The sequence below is a fragment of the Herpailurus yagouaroundi genome, unplaced genomic scaffold (assembly GCF_014898765.1).
Source record: "Herpailurus yagouaroundi ecotype Mexico unplaced genomic scaffold, PumYag 29, whole genome shotgun sequence".
Lineage (NCBI taxonomy): Eukaryota > Metazoa > Chordata > Mammalia > Carnivora > Felidae > Herpailurus > Herpailurus yagouaroundi.
Window position 1 is genome coordinate 108,584,029 of NW_024412377.1, and position 14,688 is coordinate 108,598,716.

The following is a 14,688-nucleotide window of genomic DNA, read 5'->3' on the forward strand; positions in this document are numbered from 1 at the left end:
GTAATGATTTCAGTTTTCCGAAGTTGATCTGTAGATTTCATATAATACAATTAAAATACCAACAAGGTTTTTTTGTAAACATAAACAGGCTAATTCTAAATTTTATATGTGAAGTCAAAGGAACTATAATAAGTAAAACAAGTTTGAAAAATAACAAGCTAGAGGAATTCTAGAATCCTATTTTATGCCTCATTATAAAGCTATGATAACTAAGACAAAGAACTACTGGCAATGAGAGAGACCCCAAAATGAACTGAAGGTAAGAGAATCCAGAAATAGACCCACGCATACACAGCCGAATGATCTTCGATAAAGCTGCAGAAACATTTCAATGGACACAGGACAGTGTCTTCAACAAATGGTGCTGGAGCAATCGAGCATCTCTATGCAAAACAATAAATCTTGACCTAACCTTACACCGTATTAAGAAAATACACTCAAAATGAATCCTAGTTCTTAATGGGGAACTTAAAATTATAGAACTTTTAGACAAAACCACAGGAGAAAATCTTTATAACCTAGAGTTAAGCAAAAGAGATCTTAGATATGACACCAATGGCATAACTGATTTTAAAAAATGAGAAATTAGATTTCATCAAAATTAAATATGTTTTTACAGGAAAAAAATATTGAGAATGAAAAGACAAGCTACAAACTCAGAGAAAATCTTTACACATCACACAAGCAATGAAAAACTCACATCCAAACTATACAAACAGCTTTTACAACTCAACACAAAGAACACAACCCAACTAAAAATAACTAAAAGATTTAAACAGACACTTCACTAAACAATATATACAAATGGACAAATAAGCACATGAAAAATGTTCAACATCATTAGGAAAATGCCATTAGGGAATTCCAAGCTGAAACCACAATGTGATACAACTACCTATCTACTTATGACAATATAAAAAATACTGAGACTACCAGGTGTTAGTGAGGAGGGACAGCAAAGCAAATTCCCATACATCCTGTCTTGGAATACAAAAGAGTACAGCCATTTCCAAACTGGAAAACAATTTGACAGTTCCCAATAAAGTTAAATATATGCTTACCATACGATCCAGTAATCTTACTATTTACCCTAGAGAAATGAAAAAACTGAGGTTCACACACACAAAAAGAACAGAAATGCTTCTAACAGCTCTACTCATAATTGCCAAAACAACTGGAACAACTCACCTGCCATCACAGGTGAACACACTGGTTTATTAATAATGATGGAATATTACTGAACAATAAAAAAGAACAAACAGTAGATATATGAAATAACTTAGACGTCTCTCACAGGCAACTGTACTGAGTAAAAGAAGCCAGTCTCTAGAGGTTATATATGATTCTAATTTTTTATAACACTACATTACTATTTTATAACATCATCAAAGAGACAAGCTAAAGTAATAGAGAACAAATCAGTGTTTTTCAGAGATTAGAGGTAGGGCAAAGATATGATTATAAAGATATAACCAAGGCACAATTACAGAGGCAGAAGAGAGATTCTGAGGTTGATGGAACTATCCTGTATCCCCATCATGGTGGCTGTTATATGAACCTGTGTATTTAGATCATAGAGCTATATGCCAAGAATAAATCAATTTTATTGCATAATAATTACAAAAACTAAAACAAAACACTCAAAAAGACTATGATGAATAAAAAAACCAAGTTCGCTCAGCACTATCTTCCCCCAAAGTAGATGTTTAATTAACATCTGTTGAATAAAACACTGTAAGTTGGCTATAGTTTCTGTTTCAATGTTAGTCTCATTTATACCCCAAAGCTTCAAAAATTTAAATAACTTTTTCTAGTGTCATTAACACTAGGTAAATGCCACATAAAGATGTCTAGCTTGTGAAAAAAATCATTAAAAATATCAAATAAAAGTCAGAAATCTAGATTTCCCAATGAATTATTTTAAACTTAAAAAAATTTATCATTAACGGATAACTTTGCCTTTATATCTTGTATGCTTATCTTCCTTATTTAAAAAAGGGCAGGATCCATGATGAAGTCATTACTCAAAGGCATGGTATATGAAACACATATTTGATAAATGTTTACAGAACTAACTACTCTTTACTAAACACGGAATGAACTGAATAGCTAACCCATTAATTTATCTCAAATACTAAATCTTTCTAAGATTTATCCTTTTGTTTCACTTAGCAAAACACTTGAAAATTTTTCTTCTTTCTGGCTCTAACCATGGTGTGTGCTCGCATCACTAACTGTCATTTCCACGCTGCTATAGCTAAGCGGACGATCTATCGGCGTTTGCCTATAGCTCCTGTGCAACCAACCAAACCTCTTAGGGTCCTGCCATATTACCCCCTATCCTGAAGTGTCACAGATCTGACTAGAATTCATTCATTCTGATCCATTAGCCAGGCAGGCTGGCTAAAATACACGTATGTGAAGGAATAAAAGTAACTTCATAAAAACAAACGAACGAACAAATAAAAACCCACTGATGTTGGTCTTGCTTTGCTCTAAACTGTATGAAGTAGAGTGTTCCTATGCTGAAAGGAATCGGTAATATAGATCAACTTTTCAGAAGTACCCAGCCTAAAAACTAAACACATTTTTTAAATTGCAAGGATGTTGTCTGCATATATTTACAGTACAGAGCAAGTATAATTATACTTCTTTTAAATTTCTATTTGTTAAATTATTATTTTAGAGCTCTCTACCTTATTTTTCAGGTATTATTTCTGAATATTAACATATTATCATCTCCAATGTACCTATGGGTTTAAGTCAAATTTTCAATTAAAAATATTGTATTTTACAGCTTCGATAAATTAAGCTGTGAAGTGTATTATAATGGTGCTAAAATATATTCATTTTTTTACAATTTACAATATATGCCTTGATGCCACATTACACCATCACTTGCAAATAAATCAAACTGCAATCCTCTTGTCAGCATCCAGTCAAAAATGTAGTAATTACCTATAATTACACTATCCAACCAGACAATGAAAAATAATTAACCTGATTGAAGCACTCACAGTAATTTTATTGTATTCAATCTATGACTAGAATCACAAACAACAAGTTCGCTTGTTTAAAATAATGAATTATTATGCACAGTTGCAGCTTTCTATATTTAAGCTCTAAGGACATTGTTGATATTCAACATACTGATTAATAAGGATTGCTATTTATTATGAACAAGTAAATAACAAAGGCAATTTTTGAAAAAAGTTTACATAGAAAATACTGGTCCTCAAACTTTCAAATTTTCATGAGCACCTCATCCATTGGCTTCCATTGGTCTCCTCAGCACCTGCAATTTATTGTTCAGTGCCTTCACATAACGGCTTTTGAACAAATCATTATAGGGACAGAAGTTTAAACCATAGAGCAGCACACTTTCCTATAAAATTACAGTAAGGGTCAATTATTATCAAGACGAATTTCATAACTTAGCACAGTAAACTATATCTGGATCATGTGAGCACATAATTACATAAGGCTCCTTGAAAATATCCATTTAAGCTAAAAGTGATGAAAGTCAATGAATTTGGCACTAGATTGGATTTAATTAGAAAACCTGTTTTGTTTCAACTTAACCTGAAATAAAATTGCCGTAAACAATCCTAACATGAATAAATTTAAAATAATATGACAATCTCATCTCAATATCATGATTAATATTTGCGTAAAATATTAGAATTGGGAAAACCTCACAAAAGGACATTTTCTAAACATAGGTGAGCACAGAGACAGGCTTATATCTGTCAATCATAAGAGAGGTACATGATTATTAAGTTTACCTAGACAGAAATGTCCTTTCAATACTCATTAAAACCATGTTTTTATAATATAGGTATCCAAAGTTAGCTCCTTTCCCCAGAGCACAATATTAGTAATACAGAATTTTTAGTAAACTCTCAAAAAAATTACCTGCTTCTGTAGCCATCTTTCATGCCTTCGTTGTTTCCTTCTCAGATTTTTCAACTTGCCCCTTTCTCTTTTATTGAGCCTCTGATTAATGGCACCCAATGAGAAAGTGCCCGAGCGCAGGAAGTCCAGTGGAGAGAGGTGTTCTTCCTGGTCCGAGGCCTCTATCATGTTCCGACCAGCTGAGGGCAGGTCCATCAGGAAAGTCAGGTTGTTAGAACTAGCATGGTCAGTGTACACTGCGGAAGCTTCTAGACCACACTGAAATTCTCCTCCTCTTTGTGTCTGGGTCTCACGGGGAGTCACTGAAAATCTTTGCAGCAGCATATTAGGATCAAAATTGGATGAAATCTGAAAGGAACAGTTATTTTTACTAGATTCTAAAGGCAAGCCTGAAAGGTGAATAGGCTGTGTTTCATTTAGCCCGGGACAAGCAGCAGTCTTACTATGTATTTTATATAAAGTGGGTAATAATGTCAGTTTCTCACTGATGTTCAGATCCAAACTATGTGATTTCCTATGAAAAGCTCTTGTAGTGCATCTGCCCGTCACAAGCTGAGGAACAAAAAGCTGGTATTTTGGATCTGATGCTTTGAAGAGCAGTTTTTCATTCTTCATCTGAAAATATGTTGACCGTACCTCCAGGCAGAGTGCTTCTGTTAATCTTCCAGGGCCATTATTATTTTGGGCCATATTTAAAAGCCTGTGATTTCTGTTTTTGGAGGTGCCACCTGTCAGCAGAGTTTCCTTGTCACAACCTGACTGAACTCTAGGATGTGACAAGTATTTCAGCGATGGTCTCATTAGTCGGCCTGCCTGTGTTGGCTGATAATCGGTCCGGCTCTTAGAGAGATGTACAGCTGCAAGCTGGCCACAGGAACATTTTGGAGTGCTGACAAAATTAAAGCCCCCTAAACGGGCCCCACAGAAAGGGCAATTCAGTTTTCCAACTGTCCACTGGGCCTACAGGTAATAAAGGAAAATAAGACAATGCTTTCATTGTAAAGTAACCAAAGAGAATGTGAGTTGTTTTGTTTTGTGTTTTTTTTTTTTTAAGCCAACCACATGAAAGTTTTCTATGCCACAGAAAAGGCTAGCTTTCTGTTTTCTGATTAGTAGACAGACCAATAAATGGAAATAAGCCTTTTAATAAACAGAGATAAGCAACTCCAAAGTTCTAGAATGATAACATATTATACATTATGCCCATCTCAACAATACTCCTAAGAATTCTAAAAGACTCTCTCAAACAGTAGGTTGAATATGGATGCAGTGTGAATTAATGAAAAGAAAAATACACTATGGAACCAGGAAGCAAATCAGTCTACAGAGCTTAATTTGCAAGTAAAATCTCACAGAAAAGTGTCTGTTTTGATACACTTCTTGCATACCAAACACTGTGGGAGGGAACTTTACCCAACCAACAGAATAAAGCTCTTCCTGCCTTTTTACATACAACCAAAAGATATTGGTTGCGTACATCAGAGTACAGTTTCTATATTCAAATGGGAAATTAACAATAAACTAGCTAAAAATTAGTTTTTCAACAGAGGTAGTGGAACATCTGTAGCATCCTGATACATTTTGTAAAGTTCAGGACACTTAAAACCAGTGTATTGGCATGTTCCCAGGAAATCATTACAATGTGAAAATGAATGCAAGGGATACCTATCAGATGTTATTTTTTAACAACAACAAAGAAAGTCATTGGAGAATGGCAGCTATACTTTTCCAAAATCATATTACTTATAGTTTTCTAATACATAGGTGTTTTGAATTGCGAGAAAATAATGATACTATAATGTCAACAAAATGAGTTCCTGCTCTTATAATATTTCATCAAGGAGACTTAAAAATGTGGTAATTTGATTTTGATTGTACCACTGACGGTCATTACTTATCTAGTTTATTTTATATGTGTGTACATACACGAATGATGCAGGATATTTCATTCAGTCATTGGGCACTATTCTAGGTGTATCTAAAAGATACACTAATAAACCACAGAGAAAAACTTCTGACTTCATGGAACTTATATTCTAATAGGGGAGCTAGGCAATTAACAGGGTCAGTAAGCCATATGTGTATGTGGGAAAGTGTGTGTGTGTGTGTGTGTGCGTGCGCGCGCACGCAGTAATGTTTATATTTATACATGTCATATACACGTATGCATATTTACCAGTACTATATATTACTTATTGTGTGTGTGTGTGCATATGTAAAATATAAATAGGTATATAAAACAGAAAAGGGAGAAAGGAAGTGTGAAGAGTGGTAATAGTGGGGAAGGGCAATTGATAGCTTGCACAGGCAATGCCTCATTGTGATTAAGACATATGGAAATGAAGGAAGAGGGGATTAATTGTGGGAAGAGCAATCAAGGAAGGGAAGAGCAATCAAGGTACTTCGAAATACCAATTTCGAAGTCTGAGGGTGAAAAGTACCTATAACACTCCAGTAATAATGAAGCCAGTAAATGCAATCAAGTGTTACACACCCTTTCTTATCTCTTGAAAACATGTATTCAATAAAAAATAGCTCTAGAATGAGGATAAAAAAACTTGAAAGGATTACATTCCTAATTGTACTCAGAAACTAAGGAACTTACTTTTTGTATTAGGCAGTTTATCCATTCTGGAAGAGCTTCTATATCCATGTGCCACACATGACAAATATTTTGATCATCAGCTGAATCATGTCTATCCTGTTGTATAAAAATGCATGATATTAGTCATTACCAGGTTCTGGATTTATTTAACGAATTTCATGTTTGAGTAAAACACAAAAATATACATCTAGTTTTAGCTAGGAAGAAAATATACACTGCTCTCCTCTCCTCACTCCCTCCTTAAACCCACAAAGACAAAAAAAATTTTTTTTCAGGGAATAACCATTTGGGAATTAAAAAAAAAACATCAAATTAAATTTAAAATTTAGCAATAAGTCACTCAATAGAAAAATCTGGCACCCTATTCCTTTTTCCTGGGTGTAAGAAAAAACAGCGCCATTCATGACAACTTTCCTGGGCCTTTCATCTCTTATTCCATCTGTACTCTACTAATGACAGAATAAAGGAGTTGCTATATAATCTATCAAGATGCTCAAGAAAAGTACAAGAGGATGAGGGAGAAGAAGAATTGTGTAGGCAGCTGGAAAAGCCCCAACTAAATTTCAGCTGTGTTAGAACAAAAAATATTTCAAAGAGAGATACTTTTGGCTTTCTGAAATAGATATGTAAAAATAACTGTGATATATAGGTGAAGCGATACACGTATCAAAAAAATGCAGGACAGAGCAGCATGGAGATGTATGACTGTTTATGACCTTAGTGAACCTTAGGCCAATTATTTTACCTCTCTGGGTTTCAGTTTCTTCACCTGTAAAATACTTCTAGATAGTTGCTAAGGTCCCTTCTGAGTATACAGAATATTATATGATGACAAAAAAGAGTTGCTTGAGAATAACAGGGAAAAATAAGGCTTCTGCCCACGGACCCATTTCCAAGGTGAGATTTTACATAGATATAGTGTTTCCAAGTTGCACAATTCTTTTTAAATTTCCCAAGCAGTTACACAACTAGATACTATAATTGTATTAACAAAATAAACAAGGAAATTACTAAACATCCTTTCTAAGTTTGTATTCATAGTGACACGAATGAAAGAAGACTGAATGTCTTTAAGAACCTTTCAATGAATAATTTACATTGTGACTTGGAACCAAGATCACCCTCAATTTCTAGGTTTAATCTCCCAAGCTGGTTCCTCTGGGCCCTATATCACTTTTCTCTTCCATTCATACGTATTAAGATACTAAATGGTGGCCCCATATACAAGAAAAGTTTCAGTATGATGTATTTATATATCAGAAAGATCTATAAAGAAGCCATCTTAATCTACTTTCTGTCAGGCTCTTAAAAAATCATGAAGTAAATTAAAAGAGGAAAGGACAGGAGATATTGTTGTATGTTAGACCACATTTCACTATTTTGTACACCGTACACAATTGTATTTTATATGTATTTATTTATTTATAATGGAGAAAAAATACTCTTGTTAAAAGGTTTCAAAATTTTCTAATTCTAATGTTTTAAAAATCTACAACACAAGTAGAAAATACTTCACTGACCAATACAAAGTCTGTTGAAAAGGATTTATAGTGGGCCAAAGAGTTACTTTACAGTTCTATTAATGATGCCTGAACTTTAATTCTGGCTAACAAAATGCAACTTACCATGTCAACAGTGAGAATAATGAGAAATAGCCAGGCAGGCCCATGCCAAAATGAAGAACGTATTACTGAATGGAAACAAAGTGAGGAAGAGAGGAGGAGATACTACGACACACAAAGGTTTATTTTATTCTAGATTCTCATAAAACAGAAGATGGAAAAATTCAGGCAGAGCGAAGAAATTACTGGTTTCAAGGTGGTAAAGTGAGTGCATATTCCAGTTGATCCTCTCTCTCAAAACAAAAAACCAATATAAGACATTTACAAAAAGAACCCAACCGCTGAATTAGGAAATACAGATGGGGAGATTTCAATGAATCAGAAATTATGAGGAACCTGTGAAAGATTAGTGAAGAAATAAAAGCACAATGTATCTAAGTTCCAAGTACATAATAGATGAGAACAACACAAAGAATGGTCCATGTCAAACAGGTGAAAACCAGAAACAGAAAAGGTCCTGGGTAACTATCACGGGCGGTGAGTAAGTCTGTGTGTCTCCAGGCAAGAGGAGTACTTGGACAAGAGAAAAATGGGGCAACATTCAAGGGTAGCTAGAGATGCCTAAAAAAGATGGAAAGCATTTGCAGCAAGTTTAGAAGATGAGCTACTGAGGACCAATGTCTATTCTTGCTAAAAATAGTACTACAGCATATGAAGAAAGTGAACTAGATTTGTTTGTACTAATAACATGCATCGCTGCTATATACTCTTTGTTCTTTTAAAAAAAGGCAGGTGAAAGAAATAAATGCACTCTGAACTATGATATTAAAAGCATATATAACCTAAAATTAGATGAGCAGTATTATGGCTTTTCTATGGAAACAAACAAAAATGGATAGAAAAAGTCCCTAAAAGGCCATGTAGTAAGTTGCTAACATTGGTTAGATTTTTTTTTAATTTTTTTAAAACATTTATTTATTTTTGAGACAGAAAGAGAGGGGGAGGGTCAGAGAGAGGGAGACACAGAATCTGAAACAGGCTCCAGGCTCTGAGCTGTCAGCACAGAGCCCGACGCGGAGCTCGAACTCACAGACTGCGAGATCATGACCTGAGCTGAAGTCGGCTGCTTAACTAACAAAGCCACCCAGGTGCCCCAACATTGGTTGGATTTTAAGGAAGAAAGACCAAGGGTAGGAGTTACTAAAAGGAAACTTTAACTTTCTCATAATTGTTTTAATGGGAGAATATATTAAATTACACTTACATGATTACAATTTTATTTAAAAATTGGTTCAACTGAAAAGGAAATAAATTGATTATTTCTGATTCTGGCAATCCTAAAGTAAGTGGAATTAGATATGCTCTCAGCATTATAATAGATAATACTAGGGAAATATATTTTTAAAAAAATTGTATAAGACCTTGGACAAAATAAATGGCAGGACTGCAAACACTGAGAAGAGAAACATAAATGAGGGGAGCCTAAAAATCACCCTTGATTTCTGCCCTGGGGAAATTCTAGAATCTTGATGTAGGGAGGAGGAAGCCAAGAACATAGAAGAAGTCTTGCTGATAAAATGAAGATCTAAGTGTACAGAGGCTAAATAGCTAGAGTTTATAGACAATGTACTGGCAAGGAGAAGCCTACAAATAGAAAAAAATTCCAGAGAACTGTAGGGATTCCTTTAAATCTTTGGTTGAATACCAATATGAACACATGTTGGGTGAAATACCAGAGAACCAGATAAAGAAAATTTACCAAGGAAAAGGCATCTGCTAGTGAACTGTAAATTTAACTATTCACACAGGGACCCCAGCAAGCTGGGAAGATATTCATGTTCCAATTAGCCAGAGTAGCAAGATCTCAATGAACATCTTGGGTATTTAGTAGATTCTAAAGAGTCCTGTCATAAGAGCAGAGCTAAATTAGCCCTAGAATAAAGCCTATTAGAAATCAACCTACAAAAATTTAAAAATAGGCCTGCAAAGAACCAAAGTCAATCACTAGTAATTTATATGCCTGCTAAAAACCTCTTTAAAGGAAGATAATAATATTCAGACACCCAATATTAAAACTAAATGTCCAACTTACAAAAAAAAATTACTAGATACGTGCAAAGCAAAAATGACCCATAACGAACAGAAAAAAATCGAGCAACAGAAATAAACCCAGAAAAAAGTGGAAATGACTGCATAAGCAGATAAAGACATTAAACCAGCTATTATAAATATGTTCAAGCATTAAAAGTAAAACATGAATAAAACAAAAACAGAAAAGTCTTAAAGTAACAACAAACAAATGGTATATCTAGAGATAAAAATTCTATCCAAATTAAAAATGTAACACTGTGTGTCAACTATACTCAAATAAAAACTTAAAAGTAAATTTAAAAATTTTAATAATTTTTTAAAATAAAAAAAAAAAAGTGAGAATGAAGCCCTGTAGCTCTCAATCAGAGAGTAAAGTAAGTTTCTTTGACCAATGACTGAGTTTAGCTGTAGGTTTTTCACAGATGACTTTTATCAAGTTGAGAAATTTTCCTTCTTCATTTTCTGAGTTTCTATCATGAATGGGTATTGAGTTTTATCAAATAATTTTGCCACATGTATCAAAATGTTCATTTTTTTCTTCTCCATTCTATTGATACACTGAATAATATTGATTGACTTATGAATGCTAAACTAATTTTTATTACATAATGTGTAAATTTATTCCTAAATTGTTCATGTTTTTTGATGCTGCCATAACTGGTGTTTTACCAGTTGCTTACTGCAGTCTTCTGTGGCTAGTTTAAATAGAGTTGAATTACCATACTGACCTTATAGTCTACAAACATACTAAACTTACTCCTTGCTGGTTTTTTGTAAATTCCTTAGCATTTACTAAATATATGATAATCTATTACTAAATTGTACTAATGTTTTATCAAATATTTTTGAGACTATCTTCATAAGAGGTGTTGATGTGTGGATATCTTTTCTAATAGTATCTATTTTTTTCCTCTGTTCCCCTCTCTCTCTGCCCCTTCCCTGCTTCTCTCTCTCTCAAAAATAAATAAGAATGGGGAAAAAAAGAATACTTGTTTGTTTTTGGAGGGTACAGGTTTTCATCTCAAATTCATCTCCTTTAATTGATGTAGGTCTGTGCGTAAAGTCTATTTTCTCTTGATTCATTTAAATAATTTGTATCTCTTTCAAGTTTTATTCCATCTAGGTTATCAAATTTTTTCATAAAATTTTTCACTACATTGTTATTATTCTTTTAAGGTCAGTGCCTCTATAATGATGTCTCTCTTCTTCCCTAATATTAGTCATTTGTGTTTTATCTGTATTTTCTTGTTCACTCTAGTTAGTGACATATTAATTTCATTGTCTAAAAATATATCTTTTGATTTCATTCTATTTTCCTTTTTATTAACTTCTGACAGGTGTTAGTTTCTTCCTGTTGCTTACTTTTTTAAAAAATTTTTTTCAGGTTTTTTTCTTTTAAAGTTTATTTATTTTTGAGAGAGAGACAGAGTACAAGCAGGGGAGGAGCAAAGAGAGAGGGAGACACAGAATCCAAAGCAGGCTCCAGGCTCCAAGCTGTGAGCATGCAGCCCGAAGCGGGACTTGAACTCATGAACCACCAGATCACAACCTGAGCTGAAGTCAGATACTTAACTGACTGAGCCACCCAGACACTCCTCCTGTTGCTTACGTAAGATTTAATTTGCTCTTCTTGCTTTCTTACCAAGCTGGAAGCTTACATTATTGATTTTAGACCTTTCTTCAAATAGAAGTACTTACACTCTAAAGTTTCCTGTGACCGCTGCCTTATCTGCATCCTACAATATATGGCTTATGCATTTTCCTTTTCACTCAATTTCAAGTATTTTCTAATTTTTCTTGTGATTTCTTCTTTGACTTTAAGTTTTAAAGTATGTTTTTTAATGTGCAAATATTTGAGGATGTTTCAGATAACTTTCTGCTATTGTTTTCTGATTTAATTTCATTGTACCTCAGAGAACATATGTGGTATTACTTACTTTCTTTAAAATGTAAATAATGGTCCAACAAATGGTATATCTTCAAGAATACTACATTTGCACTTTAAACAAATACCTGTTCTGCTGTTGTTGGATATGTTTCATAAATGTCAGTTGTGTTGTCTAAATGTAATGTTTTCTTACTGAATTTCTGTCTTCTTATTCTATAGAATACGTAGAATATTCTTACTCTACAGAATATGAAGAATATTTGTTTATGAAACAAACCCCGAAATTTCCAATTATAATTATGGGTTTATACATTTACTCTTTAAATTCTGTCAGCTTTTGCTTCAAGTATTTTAAAGTTCTGATATTAGTTACATACATACTTCAAATTGTTATGCATTTCTGGTGTATTACTTCATAATTATGAAAATATCTCTTTATTTTTAATAGTATTTGTAATTTTGAAATCTACTTTGCCTGATATTAATATAGCAATTCCAGTTCTCCTTTGATTTATGTTGGGATGATAAAAATGTGTTATTATTTCATTTTATATTTCAGTGAATTTCTTATAAAAACATATAGTTTGAAATTTGTAATTGAAGCATGTATATCACTTGCATTTAATGTTAATACCAATATGTTCAAGTTTAAATTCAGTATCTTATTTCCTATTTGTCTCATGATCTCTCTTCTGTTTTTCTTCTTTTACTGTCTTTTACTGTTGGCTCTTTAGAGCTAATTATTTCTCCTCTCCTCCTCAGTGGTTGTTCTTTTGTTTACAATATGCATCTTTAATTTATCATAGTCTTCCTTTAGATTATAATATATGACAGTATGTGCAGATTGGAAACTTATGCAGTATACTTTGATTTTTTGCTTCCTATTCTTTGTATTATTGTTTTCACACATTTTATTTTTGCATTTATCAATTACACGATAAACTGCTAACATTCTGCTTTAACAACTGTCCTTTAAGGAAAATTAAAAGGATATGTACATTTACCAACACATTTACCGTTTCAAGATCACCCTATTCAGTTGTACTGATACAAATCCCATTTGATGACATTTTCCTAATACCTGAAGAACTTCCTCTAATAGTTCAAATTTACTGGTGATGGGTACTTTGAGGACATGTTTCTATGAAAAAGTTTTCATTTCACCTTCATTTGAAACATTTTATGTACTGTAAAATTACTCTGTAGTATACAGTCCCCTGGATTTTGTGAAACGCATAGGGTAGATTATACATAACTATGATCAAGATACAAAAACAGTTCCACTATCTTCCTCAAATTCTTTCATGCTGGCCCTTCATAGTCAATACTTTCCTCCCCACTTCCCAATCTGTTCTCCATTCCCATGATTTTATCATGCTGGCTCACCCTGTTCAAGTGGGATAGTCAGTTCAATAAACCTAAAACTTCCCCATCTTCCCCTGAATCCCAGTTCAGCTTCTCCACCTCCTCGACCAGACAGACGTGTATCTAACTCTTTGATGAAGGGGTATAGTTTCTGACACATATTCACAATATCAAGAACAGAGATAATGAAAGCGGCCTAGGTTTCTATTCATCTTCTAGGTTGCCAGCTTTTCCTTGCTATACCCTACTTCACATTTATCTTCCTTTCCTAGCTCTGTCAGTCTTAGCACTCACTATGTCCTGGTGTCTTAGGGGTTTAGCTATGTCAGTGCTCCTGTTCCTTCTAGTTACAGTTCTGGGCCTAGCATTTTTTATGCTTTCATTTCAGTATAGACAACACATAATGCTATACTAATTTCAGGTGTACAACACAGAGATTCAAAATGCATTATGCTATGCTACCAAAAGTGTAGCTACCATGTGTCACTGGTACGCTATTACAATATCATTGATTATATTCCTTATGTTGTACCTTTTTATCCCTGTGACTTATTCATTTCATAATTGGAAGCCTGTATCTTCCACTCCCCTTCACCCATTTTGCTGTCCCACTAACCCTTCCCTCTGGCAACCATTTGTTTGTTCTGTGTATTTATGGGTCTGATTCTGCCTTTTATTTATTCATTTTTTTAATTGCACATATGAGAGAAATCATATGGTATTAGGCTTTATCGGTCCGACTTATTTTATTTAGCATAATACCCTTTAGGTCCATTCATGCTTTGGCAAATGGCAAGATCTCATCAGTCACTTCAATAAATGGTGCTGGGAAAACTGGACACTACATGCAAAAGAATGAAACTTGACCACATTGTAACACCATACACAAAAATAAGCTCAAAATGGACGGAAGACCTAAATATGACACCCAAACCCCTAAAAATCCTAGAAAAGAACACAGGTAATAATTTGACATTGGCCACAGCAACTTTTTTCTACATGTGTCTACCAAGGTAAGGGAAACAAAGCAAAAAAACAAACAAACAAACAAACAAACAAAAAAACCTATTGAGACTGCATCAAAATAAAACTATTTTGCACAGTGAAGGAAACCATCAATGAAACCCAAAGGCAACCTACTGAATGGGAGAAGAGATTTTCAAATGGTATATCCAATAAGGAGCTAATATCAAAAATATATAAAAAAAAAACTTACATAACTCAACACCAAAAACCTCCAAAATGATCCAATTAAAAAATGG

At 33.7% G+C, this 14,688-nt stretch overlaps 1 protein-coding gene across 3 annotated transcripts in view; it reads right to left on the reverse strand.

Annotated features, from left to right (window-relative positions):
• The window catches only part of RNF180 (ring finger protein 180), a 214,675-nt gene that overhangs the window by 156,119 nt on the left and 43,868 nt on the right, over positions 1-14,688 (reverse strand). For all 3 annotated transcript variants that reach the window (XM_040452181.1, XM_040452187.1, XM_040452197.1), the window contains 2 exons: positions 6,521-6,616; positions 3,916-4,875 (listed from right to left, as the gene is read on the reverse strand). In XM_040452181.1, coding sequence (XP_040308115.1) covers positions 3,916-4,875; positions 6,521-6,616 — 1,056 coding nt within the window. The remainder of the gene's footprint in view (positions 1-3,915; positions 4,876-6,520; positions 6,617-14,688) is intronic.